At 43.7% G+C, this 14,850-nt stretch overlaps 1 protein-coding gene across 26 annotated transcripts in view; it reads left to right on the top strand.

The window, feature by feature from the left end:
- Positions 1–14,850, top strand: part of CAMTA1 (calmodulin binding transcription activator 1) — a 913,810-nt gene that overhangs the window by 519,858 nt on the left and 379,102 nt on the right. For all 26 annotated transcript variants that reach the window (XR_010594216.1, XR_010594211.1, XR_010594214.1 and 23 more), the window contains one exon: positions 13,298–13,369. Coding sequence is in view for 20 of the 26 variants with exons in the window: in XM_065574895.1 (XP_065430967.1) it covers positions 13,298–13,369 (72 nt within the window). In the remaining 6 variants the exon portion in view is untranslated. The remainder of the gene's footprint in view (positions 1–13,297; positions 13,370–14,850) is intronic.

Genomic DNA, 14,850 nt, shown 5'->3' with positions numbered 1-14,850 from the left:
CTTATCAAGCTTAGTCTTGAAGCCAGATATGTCTTTTGCCCCCACTACTCCCCTTGGAAGGCTGTTCCAGAACTTCACTCCTCTAATGGTTAGAAAACTTCGTCTAATTTCAAGTCTAAACTTCCTGATGTCCAGTTTATATCCATTTGTTCTTGTGTCCACATTGGTACTAAGCTTAAATAATTCCTCTCCCTCCCTGATATTTATCCCTCTGATATATTTATAAAGAGCAATCAAATCTCCCCTCAGCCTTCTTTTGGTTAGGCTAAACAAGCCAAGCTCTTTGAGTCTCCTTTCATAAGACAGGTTTTCCATTCCTCGGATCATCCTAGTAGCCCTTCTCTGTACCTGTTCCAGTTTGAATTCATCCTTCTTAAACATGGGAGACCAGAACTGCACCCAGTATTCCAGATGAGGTCTCACCAGTGCCTTGTATAACGGTACTAACACTCCTTATCTTTACTGGAAATACCTCGCCTGATGCATCCCAAGACCGCATCAGCTTTTTTCACGGCCATATCACATTGGCGGCTCATAGTCATCCTGTGATCAACCAATACTCCGAGGTCCTTCTCCTCCTCTGTTACTTCCAACTGATGTGTCCCCAATTTATAACCAAAATTCTTATTAATCCCTAAATGCATGACCTTGCACTTTTATCTTCCTATCCCGGTCCTTCTCTGTATTAGCAATACCTCCCAGCTTTGTGTCATCCACAAACTTTATTAGCACATTCCCACTTTTTGTGCCAAGGCCAGTAATAAAAAGATTAGATAAGATTGGTCCCAAAACCGATCCCTGAGGAACTCCACTAGTAACCTCCTTCCAGCCTGACAGTTCACCTTTCAGTATGACCCTTTGTAGTCTCCCCTTTAACCAGTTCCTTATCCACCTTTCAATTTTCATATTGATCCCCATCTTTTCCAATTTAGCTAATAATTCCCCATGTGGAACCATATCAAATGCCTTACTGTAGATATCTTTGTAGATACCTTTCATCTAAGGATCTCAAAATGCTTTACAAATGTTAATGAATGTCACCTCATAACACTTAGGTGATGTAGGTGTTTCACCTGCTGTATAACGCATAGTACTTCTAGCAGCATCTAGATGTTCCTTGAAGAGCTCCATTTCAAGTAGTGACCCAACCCTGCTTGTGAGATCTAGTGGGATCACAGCGCAGGGACAACATTGCTGCACACAGATAGACTCTCACAATATGAGTATTACCTTAAATTCCTCAAGTGGGTTTTTCGGAGCTGCACACTTTTCTTATAACAAATTGCATATTGTTTTAGATTGTATCAATGAATCCCATGAGGAATTTGCAAAATAATTGTCTGGTTAAGGAGATTCAGAAGAGAATAAGGAGATAAGCAGAACAGTAAGCCTGAACACTGCCAAACCATGCCCTTTTAACCTGGGAACTCATGCTATCTAAGCATCTTAGGGTACATCTATACTACAGCGGGGAGTCGATTTAAGATACGCAAATTCAGCTACGTGAATAGCGTAGCTGAATTCGACGTATTGCAGCCGACTTACCCCGTTGTGAGGACGGCGGCAAAATCGACTTCTGCGGCTTTTTGTCGGCGGCGCTTACTACCACCTCCGCTGGTGGAGTTAGAGCGCCGATTCGGGGATCGATTGTCGCGTCCCGACGGGATGCGATAAATCGATCCCCGAGAGGTCGATTTCTACCCGCTGATTCAGGCGGGTAGTATAGACCAGACCTTAGAAGGAAATACTGTGGTTCAGGAAATTTCTAATATAAGTCATAAGCAACTTCATTTTAAGTTATAGGGATGTATTTTCTTCTGCCAGTTTCTGTGCTCTTTTCGGAACAATTTAAGATTATCTATTAAATATAAGCTAGATTCTGGTACGGTGATCAATGAACAGACTAATATTCAGAATACTCTGATCACTGAGCACCTAAGGCTAAATCAAACTGGAATCCATTTAGTTAAAATTAATTTTAAAGCAATTCACTACTTAATGAATTCTATAGCCCCATCTTTTGGTGAAGGAATGGGATTTTAATTGGTTTGTCTAATCTCAGGTTAATATTAATGAATTTTTTTGACTAAGCAGGTACCTACCACACATGATAATTTAAGCCCTCTGTCTGTATTGAAGGCAGTGACAGAACGAAGGTTGGCTTTCTGTATGTGGAATTGCTCTATGACTTTTGCTACTAACCTAATGCCACTGAAAAATAAATGCCACCTGTGATACTTCAGCTTAAATGTAGAGGTTTTTCTTTTGTGAAGTCTCTTTCCGTTTACATCCTTCATTTGGCTTCAATTACATGAAAATAGAAGCTAAACCCATAAATATTTCCAGCCTTTGCATTTCTGCAAAATACAACAGAAGGGGGAATAAGCTACGAATCCATTGTGGAGGTCTCACTTCTGACTTTGTGATCGGGGACAAGGCATTTCAACCGCTAGTTGGGGATCTGAGTGCAGGGTCATAATCTCTCTGGCCAGAATTGGAGCTACAGTGCCTTAATCTATAGCAATTTGTAAAAGAAGAAACACGGTGCTCCGTGTGTTAGCTTTCCCAAATATTCCACCAGTATCCACCTAATGAAAGTTAAGAAACTTCCCACATAGGGCATCCAGAGACTGTACCATGTTTAAGGAGCAATTCTTTGAAGTTACCTGATGCTGACAGTGCAATTTAGATATTGTGATAATTGGCAATTTAGAAATACCTGAGATTATGTATCTAGTGGGAGGCAAAGTAGTCTTGTTCACCACTTACTTGGTATCTACTATTCACTGATTCCACACACACGGATTATGATGAAGTGGGAATGTTCTTAATGTGGTCTTTGAATACTGAGTGGGGGGAGTATTGACCTGGGAAGGTTGCAGGGGAGTTTTGCTGGGACTGTCTCCATTGGGGATGGGAGACTGGCCTTGAGGGAGGATACCTGAGCATGTAACATGAGAACCCAGGAGGGGGGTTGGAGGCCAGGTAACACCTCTGCCCGGGAAACGGGACAAAGGCTGGGGGAAGAGCCGGGGGGAGGGGGAGTGAGACGGCTGGAGGGAGTTTCAGTTTGGAGCTGGCTGGGGAAATGGAGAAGAGCCAGATGGGGCTCTGGCCTCCCAAAGAGGCTCTGGCCTCCCTGCCTCTCTCCCCTCCCTCCCCCCCCCCCCAAGATGGACTTGACTGACTGGGTCCTGTTGTCTGTACCTGCAAGACCTGTCTTGGACTGTGTTCCTGTCATCTAAATAAACCTTCTGTTCTACTGGCTGGCTGAGAGTCATGGTGAATCGCAGGAAGCCGGGGGTGCAGGGCCTTGTCTCCCCCAACTCCATGACACGGATTTATCCCTAGAAAAAGACCTGCCACTGATATATTGCAATAATGAAGCCTTTGAATGTTGAAGATGAAGCATTTCTACAAAGCAGATCCTGAGCATTACAAATAGCAGCTCTATCCCAAATGGGAAGTGCAGGAGAGGCTGCCCTCCTTACATAAGAGCAAATTGTTTTGTGTGTTGTGCTACTGCATTACATGCTCCTTGTTATGCGGCAGGAATGGAGTTTGGGGCCAGCAAGTATCTAGGGGCACATCCGGCCTGGTGCCAGCCCATCCGCAGGTAAGCAAACCCTGGGCCAAATTAGCATGTTTGGTCATGTCAGGTCTCGGCCAGGTTAGTATCAGTTGCATGCAGGGCCTGGGACCAGTTAGCAGCCATGCAGGGCCAAGTTAGTGCTAGTGCGTGTGTGGCCTTGGCCTAGTTCACATCAGCAATCTTTGGAGCCTGTGCCTGGCTGAGTTGCTTGGCAACCATTTACCATTGGCAGGTACACAAGGCCTAAGCCAGGTTAGTGTCAGTGAGCATGTGGTGCTTGGGCCTGGTTGGAGTTAGTGGGTCCTGGACTGGAATAATGTCAACAGTGGGGTGGGGGGACTGTCACTTAGTTAACACTAGGGAGCAGATGCTAGTTCCCAATAGCAGGGCCCATGTCTGGTTAGTATCAGCTGGCGCACAAGGCCTGGCCTAGATATGGAGGTGGGCCTCAATCAATGTTGGTGGGCATTCAGAGTATGTGAGCACTGTAATTAAAAACTTGCGGCTAGCCTTTGTCAGCGGACTTGGACTCATGGGGGTTGGGCAGGGCTGTTTACTGGTGGTGTAGACATTTGGACTTGGGCAGGAGCCCGGGCTCCTGGACCCCATGAGTTGGAAGGGTCCCAGAGCTCAGGCTCCAGCCTGAGCCCAAATGTCTACACCACAATTAATCAGCTCCATAGGTCGAGCTCCCAAACCCAAATCAGTTGACACGGGCCAGCCACAGGTGTTTAATTGCAGTGTAGGCATACCCTTAGAGCCCACGTAGCACTGATCAGCATCCTTGTGTCAGTGGGCATGTGGGGCCTGGATTTGGTGCCCATAAGGTTATCACAGCACTATAAGGGGTCTGAATAAATTGTTTGCATTGCCACCATAGAGTTATAACAATTTCTAATTCTCAGGAAATATTGATTGTTAAATGATTGCCTGGAAACTTTTTGGGACACCTCAATTTTTTCCCCACCTGATAGGTAGGGTGACCAGATGTCCCGATTTTATAGGGACAGTCCCGATTTTTGGGGCTTTTTCTTATATAGGCTCCTATTACCCCCCACCCCCTGTTCTGATTTTTCACACTTGCTGTCTGGTCACCCTACTGATAGGCTACCGCCTGAAATGAGAAGAAGACCAGTTCTGAGTCAGCATAATGATATCTTAAAAACCTTTTAATACAACATGAGCCTGCAATGCATCCCAGAATCTCTGTTGGAGATTATCCTAAATAAACAGTATCTGTTTCTCTCCCATTCTAAATGGTGGGATTAAAATACTAAAATGTTTAGCTTTTCTTTGGATTATTTTCTTAGAGTTGGGTTGGGTTAAATTTGTTTTTTGGGGAATTTGTTCATTTCTCATTTTTTGTCAAATTTACCCTTGACATATTTGAAAACCTTGTTAATCTTCAGCATTTGTATTTTTAAAATAACTATATGGTGGAAACTAGCAGCCCATAAAATCCTTTTTAATTCGAGTCGACCTTGTGAGTGATGATCTCGCACAGGAGAAACAACAGCCAGCCTCTTAGTACATTCACTGATAAGCATGCGTTTTTAATGCACACCTGAACCTGGGTTTTCCTTCGCACTAATCCTGTTATGGGGTATGCTAATGAGGCCAAGCCTGGCAATCTTATTGTTTGCAAAGTATTTTCTTAGTTTGTGAAGGTTCCTGCGATGCTGAAGGATTATAAATCAAGATTTGTGAAACCTTTTGTATTGGGATAAAATGGTTAATTCCTGTATTAGAGAGATTATGCAAAGAGAGAATATGTCACGGTGCAGGGTGCTATCCAGGTTTTATTGCCATGTAGATTGGAGAACCGGCATTACTCAGGCATAATAGAGTGCTAAGTAAATTATTCGGGGCACCTAAACAAGTGCAGATGAAACCTGGATTCCACCCCTCTCCGTAACATTAGTAGTTATGCCGTGATATCCATATCTGGGAGAAAAAGGTATTAAAGACAATTTGAACAAGATCTAACGATAGGATTTTGTAATACCCATTTGCTTGTGTCTTAGTTAATATAAGTTTAAAATATTACTGAGTTTTACCATATTTAGGGACAGTTTTACAGATGGAAAGAAATTTTAAAATCAAGAAAAACAAATATAACCTGAAAATTTTCTTTAATAGAAAATAGTTGAGCAACTTCCATGCTACAGCCCCCATTTTTAAAGCACACTAACCCAACAACAACCCCTTCTCCCAGCTCAGGGACCACTTAGCCCCCACTTTTCACAGAGCAGACCCCTGAGAACGGAGCCACCTGGAAACCTTACATCTCCAATGCTCTGGGGCACCTACTTGGACTGTTCCCATAGTGCTTGATATATTTCTGCTGGAGCTGAGTAAAATGCCAGTGGAACTGAATCTAAGCCACAGGAAGAGTTTTTATCTTCTTAAAACCAAAGAACATAATTCAGTGTGAACAGAATTCCCATTTGGTCCAGTCTTGCTTTCTAGATTCCCCTGAACTAAGTTCAGGAATGGAAATACCAAAGGAAATGTTTGAGAGAGGCAGTGCGTCTGTCATGAATCTGCTCAAGCAGGGAACTACCATTCCCATCAATGCTCTGACTACTGATTTATGATCCTCCAGGGTAGACATGAAGGCACATCCCCTTGCCCAGCCCAAATAGCAGGGAGTGAGCAGCAGGGCCAGCTCCAGGGTTTTGGCCACCCCAAGCAGTCAAACACCCCCCCCCCCCCGCAATCGCGATCTGCGGCGGCAATTCGGCAGAAGGTCCTTCGCTCCGAGCGGGAGTGAGGGACCGTCCGCCGAATTGCCGCCGAATAGCTGGACCTGCCGCCCCTCTCCGGAGTGGCTGCCCCCAGCACCTGCTTGCCAAGCTGGTGCCTGGAGCCGGCCCTGGTGAGCAGGAACTCTGTGGGAAGACCTTGACCCAGGAACTAATCTGGCACTTGGTGAAGCAGTGGCGGCATGGCAAACCAGGAACACCAGGGAAGGTGGATGCACAGGGGAACCGCCAGGAAACTGTCTATTCTATTTTATTCTATTCTGTATCAGTTTGTATACCATAGATCTGAACATCTTCCAGTAGTGCAGTAAGCAACATGACTACACGCTTGTCACATGTTGTTTTTCTCATCCTCTCCCCAGAAGGAGAAGTCTGTGCATTGGAATGTCTTGTTTAGGTATGGTTTTATTATGATGATGTCATTATTAAATAAACTCTACCTGTTGCTGTGTGTTTAGAGACGGTAAGGTTAAAGAAACATGCTTTGCACTGGGAGCGGAAAGGGGTGTGATTTGTGATGGCCCTGAGTTCCTGAGGGAGTTCATTCCGCAGTCTTGGACTGCACCTGGAGAAGGTTCTGTCTCCCACACAGATGAGCTTTACAGTCTTTGTCCTTGACCTGCCAACAGTCTTTTATGTATCTTGGGCCCAGGCCATGGAGTGCTTTGAAGTTAAGGACTGAGACCTTGAATTTCATTCGCAATTCAATGGGAAGCCAGTGTAGAGTGGAGGTGTGATGTACTTTGTGTTACCGAGGAGACACACTGCAGGGTTTTATACTAGTTGGAGTTTCTTAAGCACTGCAGGCTTCATGCTCAGGTATATCACATTTCTGTAGTCCAGCTGAAAGGTGACGAAGGCATGAATATCTGATACCAGGTCTTCATCCACCAGGATAGGGCAGAGTGTCACTGCTGGACATCGCTGCCAGTTTCAAGCCTTTTGAGGGACTTGTGGAGAAGCAGCAGAGACGGGGCAGGGAGCCACTGTGGAGTGGTCCCTATCGGACACACCACTAACTGATCCTGGACAGGAAACCTCCAATTTGCTTTTAATAGAAGACTGGATTAAAGAGGGCATCCCACGCAGTAGGCCTGTAGAGCCCTAACCCTCAACTGGAGTGCTCCCCAGGGGCCCAAACAAGAAATGTTATTTTTCACTTTGAGTTGTAACTGTTTAAGCTACTATTCCTAGGGTATTTGAACCTTCCCCTTTCTTGCCAGCCATAGTAAAATACCATTTTACTTTAGCCATGTGTCTGAGTGGTCAGTGGGACCCACCAGGGTGGCAGTGTAATTTGCCCAGCTGGTGAATTTGGTTGGCAGGGTTTAGGGGTAAGGTGCCATAGTGACAAGGTGTCAGAGGACTACTTGGTGGGCAGAAATTAACAACCCTGTTGACTGACGTTTTACCCCTGAGCCCCAAGAGTGGAAATAGGCCTGTGCAAGAAGAGAGCTATGGCAGCCAGTCTTCATGCCTGAAGCATAGAGAGGGGGTGGCCAAGGCTGTGCCAGCTGGATCAGCCATTTTGAATGAGCTGCCCGACTAGATGGCTGGAATGAGGCCACCAAGCTGGATTTTTGGCCCGCTGCTGCAAGGCAAAGCCCAGGAGGTGTTTGAAAGATGGACACACGATTCCCAAGGCAAATACACCTCTGTCAAGGCTGCCCTGCAAAACTCTGTGGATCAAACCACAGATGCAGAGTGGAACTGAGCAGCCTTCAATGGCTGGACACAATGAAAAGGAGACTCTCTCAGCGATTTTGGCCGTTTACCGATGCCTCACCACTTCCCAGACTGCGAAGACTAAATGCAGGATTCAGTGGCCCATACGGCTGGGAGAGAGATCTGGGTAGCACTTTAGAAGGAGAAACCTGAAGAACTGGAAGAGGCCATTAGGGTTGCTGCAGAGCTAGAACTAGCCATAAAAGCAGCAGAAGGAGGGGGCCCAGGTGCACGGCACTGAACTGGAAGTTACTGCTGCTACAAGAAAACAGGAATCAGACTTCGGAGAACTGACGGCGGGCATGAGAATGATGCAATGTGTTCTTAACCAGCTGAAAGCAGAAAGGGAGCCCTTTAATCCTGAAAAAACTGGTGGAGAAGACAGGGACATAGGAAGCAATTAACTGTGACTGACAGACAACTTCTGGTAGAAATGCCCACAGCAGGATAGCTCCTGGAGGCAGGGAAACAACCAAGGGAAAGAGCCAAGGCCAGGCCCCTGTCTGCAGATCAGTAAGCTCAAAATGAGAGACTCTAGCAGCCAATAAGCTTGGGCCCAAACACTAGACCATGGGCGAGATCAGTGGACGTGCATGTACAAGTCTGGTAGACTCTGGGCACAGGCTTCTATTGCACACTCATGATTGTGGGATTCGGTCACTAAGACAGACTGGGGTGGTCCAGGTTGCAAACCAAATTCAGCTCAAAATCATGAGAATATCGCAGGGGCTGGTGTGTTGGAGCCTCTGGGTGGAGCCTTCTACCGTCACCAGAACTTCTGGGGTGAAGGAGCCTGAAAGAGAGAGAAGAGGCAACTATTTAAAAAGGAATTAAAAATAAGCCCTGTAAAGAAGCTGATAACTTACTCAGTTCTGATATTTATTTCACCATTATAGAGATGATGCAAATGTTCAGCGGGTGAATTTGCTTTCTCTTAGCCCTTCAGTTTATGTCATCCAAATGTTGCTAATATTTACATGGGACTGCTCATTTTAAAATATTTATAACATATAGTTTCTAACAGTTTTAATATTTAAAATGTTTTGGCACTAAAGGGAGCTAAGCTTGTTTGCCAAAACCGTTAAAAGAACCCAAAGTGTAGTAACCAAAATCCAGGAGTCTGCAGCATTTGTGCTGTCTTCTCAGCTATTGTCATTCTTTGTAATCTTGGTGCAAAATCCCTCCCTTTAAACATAGCCAATCTATACATATGTATGTAGCTATTATTCATACCTTGATGTCTGAACTGTAGCTGGAAGGCAGAAGCCAGTGCTAATTCTGTTGTATAGATCATCTGTCACTGAATACCACATCCCTTCTTCTCCCACCTGGCATGCACTCACATCAGTTCCTTCTCAGGATTTGAGTGCTTTGCTGTTACAGCCTTCTTTTCTCTAACACAACATTGCACAGGGCAGAAATCCTATTTTTCATTAATTGTTGAGAAATTAGGACTAGGAAAATTTAGAACAAAGCTATATGCTGGGAGGTCTCATGTTGCCAATTGTAGTTAAAGATAGATATTTACATTTTAATAAAAAGACATGAAAATAATTAGGAAACTAGAATAAATTATCACGACGTAGGTACCCCCCAACCCCAGGTGTTAGAATCACTGACTATTATTTCATGGCTTAGTGTAAGATCCATGGCGTTCTCACTTTATGGCAGCATGGCAGGAGCACAGTTCTATGGGTCAATATGGTTTCTTTTAAATTTTAGTGAGCCAGTATGGATTCTTCTAAATTAATCCCGTTTCAGTTCTTCGTCTCAACCAAGGATATAAACCAGGATTTATTTGCAAATGGAAAGAGATACCATTCAAGCTCATTATCTCCTTATATCAAATGAATCAATAGACTGAGCTGGGGACTCTTCTACTCATTGGACAGTGGGACACACTTTGGGCCCAATCCTACAAGTTACTGAGTACCCCTCCACTCCCATGACTCCACAGGGTACTCAGCAACTGCAGGAGCAAGGCACGGTTAGCCTGTTACACTAATCCTACAGAAATTCTAGTTCTCATTTTGTGTGTCCCATTAAAGGGCCTTGGGTTTTCCCCAGATGTTAGATGTGTTAAAGAGAGTACTGTAAAGCACTTGGTCTCTTCTTGATGTTCATAAAAACCTTCCCATGTTATTGGCATCAGGCAGAATGAGCTTTATGGTCTTAATGAACAGACAGTTGCATTTTCTGTTCATGTGTCAGTGAAATGGGCTAAGTGTCAGGGAAGCTGGAGCTTAGAGACAGGGCAGGGAGTGTTCAACAGTATTTTTCAGTTCAAGAAGATCTGATATTCTCTAATGCTGCTGATTTACTCCCCTTTGGTTGGTGTATTTATTTCAGACTGAAATAAGATCCTGCTTGCCTTTTGTATGCAATTTCAGCACCATCCTCCCGCAAAACACAGCACCACAGAGGTGACTTTGAATATCTGCTGTAAAGAGGAAACTCTTCCTTGCCCTGACATTGCATTAAAGGGAAGCTGACAGGCTTTTATTCTCCTATCTTAAAGTTTCTTCTCATTTGATGGGAAATGTTCGCTGGATTCTAAATATCTCATTGTTGGATGACTCCATCACTGAGTAAATAAAAAGAACAGCCCGAGGGTTAGTATCCCCTACGAAAACAATACGGTGTGTTCCTCAGCAGGGTCAGCATCATTAAATAACCAACAGATGCTATTTCAGCCAAGTTTCAATCTCACTTCTGGGAGTAGTGGTGGAAACCATTTTTTCTCCTTTTTCTCCTTCTATACTAGCAGTAAAACTATGTTCATTACCTGTGTGAGGGGGCTCTTGCTGACAAGAGTTTCCCACTGTAAACTGGGCTAACCTCAATGAGTCTCAGTTCCTTATATGATGGGGACTATTAACCCTCAGATGTGAGAGTTAATTAGTTAACATTTATCCAGCACTTGGAAGAAGTAAAGTGGTGTATAATGGCTAAGTATTATTCTAGTCAACACAATCTGTAGAATAAAATGCAAAAATTAAAAATTAGTTTAAAAAAATCCACGACCAGGAGAAATTGGATTGTTCTCTCCCCCCCCCCCCCCCCTTTAGTTGTAGAAATACTGATACTGCTGAGAGGCACATGACCACTCAAGGGAAAATAGCTCATGAAATCTGCAAGCAGGTTGGTCAGTGGTTGCAATCTACCATTTAAGGGAAAATGTCAGAACAAGAATCTTCTTCAGTAGGAGGGAGTGTAATATCATACTCCCTCTCTCCATTAAAAGCCAAAGACGCCAGAAAAGAATATTGCTTTCTTAATAAATACAGTTTGGACAGGAATTGTACAGGGATCTTTGAAATTAATTCAGCTTTGGTTGGTTAGTTGGTTTGTCCTGGGTTTAGCTCACAGCTGACAGCAATGTTAAAAGTTTTAGCGTATTGGAAATCTGATTTTCTTGCAACCAAAATCCCTTAGCCTCATTGATTCCCGTTCCCATACAAGTAGGATTCAAATCAACTTCATTAACAAAATGTCATTTTGGCATTTTATGTGTAAAATAATGTATTGTGAAATTTTTAAAGCCAAATCCATTGATTTTTTTTTCTGTGGGATATGTTATGAAGGAGAGTTTAAAAAAAGAATAATCTTGAAACAAAAGATGGAAAAATACAGACCAAACCAGCTTCTTTGTTGCATGCCTGGAGTCATGGTAATACAGTGCAGTGTTATTTGCTCTGACCTTGTCTAGATGTCTGAGCTTTGAGTAAATACAGTACCTTATCACTTAAGTGGTTATTAGGAGAATCTAGGTAGTTTAATAAGTGGTTTTGAAGGAAATGGCTCCAGCTTTGTGATGCTGATTTAGAAAATCAAGTCATTTGGTTTCAGTAACATCTGGTAATAAGCGTGCATCTCTGAGGGGTTTCTGTGTAGTGGAAGCCAAAGGAAATGGTCATGTAACATTTTTATTTATTTATTGCTTCACTCAACCCTCCCTAGTGCTTTGGGTGCAGGAACAATGTTCAACATAAGGAACCCTCTCAAGTGAACGTAACCAAAACCCTCTCTTCACCCCAATCTCCACCTGCCAGCCCTATCTAGACCCTGCACGGAGAAGCACGTCTTGCTGCATGACCTGATGGTTAACAAATGTGGACATTGGAAAGCCAATGAAGGCAGGAATTAAGCTCTAGCGCCAAGGATCCTCACCTCACCAATGCTGAAATCCTGGCCCAACTGAAGTCAATGGGATTTTACTATTGAGTTCAATGGGCCCAGGATGTCTCCCAAGAACACCCTTCTTCTAGCTCCCTCCTGATTCACCCCGGGGGCCTGTGACATGAGGCTTTAGCGGATCCTCTGGGCCAGCGTGAATTTAAATGGCATGTTTTGGCCAGTTTATAGATTCCTGACCAATGGAATTTAGAACTGGAACTGACAACCGACTCAGAGCCCCAGTGAGGTGTTAGCGAGGAGAGCTTGGTGTGAGGTTTGCAGAGGGTTTTTACTTGGCTCTGTTAATTGTAACTGAACGATGCTGTGCCTTCCCTGGCCTCGCTTCAAATTCCCATTTATTGTAGGAACCTGGCTGGAATTCTTCTAACAATTGGTTGTTCTCTATAGTTTGGGTGAATTCAGTTCTTATGAAGATGAGGCACGAATAACTTTTCTGTGAGTCAGTCAGTGCAGGCGGACGTAGCACAACCTTTTTATAGAGCACCTTGCACCAGCAGGTCGCTTTCGCATCACCCCCATTTTACAGAGGGGGAACTGATCCACAGATAGTGAAAGTGACTTGCCCAAGGTTACCCAGCAGGCCAGTGGTAGAACCAGAAATAGAGCCCACGTCTCCTGAATCCCAGTCCAGTGCTCTATCCACTACGCCACACTGCCTCCCTAGTTGTCATCTCATGTTGATTGTTTCTACTTGAAATAATCTGAGAATTCTATGCCACAGGTTCTCAAAGTGTAAAGTAGGGAGGGATGTAAAACTCTAGTTTATTAATGCTTTAAACCTGTGTAAATGTTAATGAAGTACCATTCTAAAGTATAGGTGTAATTTGAGCTGGTATTCTGTTTTACCAGCAAGATCTATTCAATGTATTGATTTTAGTAAATACCAACATAACATAGCATATAATGTACTGTAGCTACCAGGCCAATCCCTGGAGCAGGCTTACCTTTCTTCTAACCTTTGGTTACTGTCTGAACAGTGATTTCCTTCAGTAACGCTGTATCTCCTTTTTCTCCCTAGTGCCTATACGGCTGTTATGTCCATTCGTCCATCATCCCCACTTTCCACAGAAGGTGCTACTGGCTTCTTCAGGTAAGGTGACGTGACATGACATTTCGTACTGTGTTTTGTTCTATCGAGATTTGTATGGCTCTGGCTTTCATTGCCTCTAGAAAGTGATCTATAACTTTCTCTGCTCTTTGTCTGAAAGTGACGCGGATGTCTTCAAATTAATAGGTATTTATTCAGAGCTGTGAGATGATTTTTTTTCTCTCGATAACTGTTCAGCAACATAAAGGTGATAACTGTTTAAACATCCCCTACACCCAGAGACAGCTAATGAGAGTGAGATTTCTTAGTGTTTCCTGAAATGAGATGATGTTTTGGACATGAATCTATTCACAGGCAGTGAGGAGCAAAGAATGCTGACTGCTACATGAATATGGGATGTCACAGGAGCGAAAGAAATCCTATGTTGATGATTAGGTTTTTGTTTGAAAATATTTCAGTGCAGAGTATGTGGCAAATCATAGTCCAGGAAAGTGGGGTTCAACCTTTGTCCTAGAACTCCTGTACAGTTTTCAAATATTTCATCTTACTAGTGTATGCTTAGTAAAGTCCCTTGGAAGTTTCAAACTGAATTCTCATCACATTCCTAGAATGTGCAGTGATATTAGTTGGCTGTTAGAGGGTTTTTTAGAACAGTTGGTCTGTGCATGCTGGTTATTTATGGTGGGCTTGCACATGAGTGCTGGATTGTATGTGATAGTCAAGGATTGCTGGCCTTTTTATCCTGGTTCATTATTGTTGGATTGTTCAGAAGTGCTAGATGGCGCTAATTAATTTTCTTCTTTTTGTGTGTGTTGTGTTGTGTCTTTTAGCAAGTCAGAATAAAGTTAGACAGAGAGGCACGATGCATAGTCAGTGCTTGGCATATCCGATCTGAGTCGCTGCAAACTGCATTGAGCTGGGGTTTGGTATTCGCAAGTTATTAGCCCAGCTGCAGAATTTTTCATTATTGTTGTTATGATGTATAAACACATGCCTTCTAGCAGCTCATTTGATCAGTGTTTGGAAGATCTCAAGCAGCCTTGTAGCAGATTCTCTTCCCTCTCATCCAGTTTTCCCTCCCACAGTTTGCACATAATCTCTGTGCTTTTATAATTGTTTCGTTCAGACCTTTGAACTTCATTTCCCTCCTTTAAATTTGCTTACTATAAATAAGTCAATAGAGTCTGGTAACAGCATATGATGAAAAAATATCCTTGCAGCCTGCGCCCGTATTCCACCTGCTTGAGACTGCAACCTAATGTAGCACCAGCTAGATCCATGCTGCCGGAAAGAGCTATTGAACACTAGTGGGTTTTACGGTGCATCAGCTCAACAACAGATAATACATAGTGCAGCATTTCCTCTAACTCACAAGGTTTTTGCCTCCTGTAGCTGGAAGGAGCTGCAAAGAAGCCGGTGTTACTGTTGCTTAGCTGAAAGGATAGTGCTTCTGCTTTGAGATCCACAGACCTTCCGTTCATGTCCTTTCAGGGACAGAGACTCACTCACACAGTGCCCTTTGA

This window comes from Chrysemys picta, chromosome 21, assembly GCF_011386835.1.
Source record: "Chrysemys picta bellii isolate R12L10 chromosome 21, ASM1138683v2, whole genome shotgun sequence".
Classification (NCBI taxonomy): domain Eukaryota; kingdom Metazoa; phylum Chordata; order Testudines; family Emydidae; genus Chrysemys; species Chrysemys picta.
The sequence above is the reverse complement of the archived record's forward strand: the minus strand, read 5'-3'. Positions and strand labels throughout refer to the sequence as shown.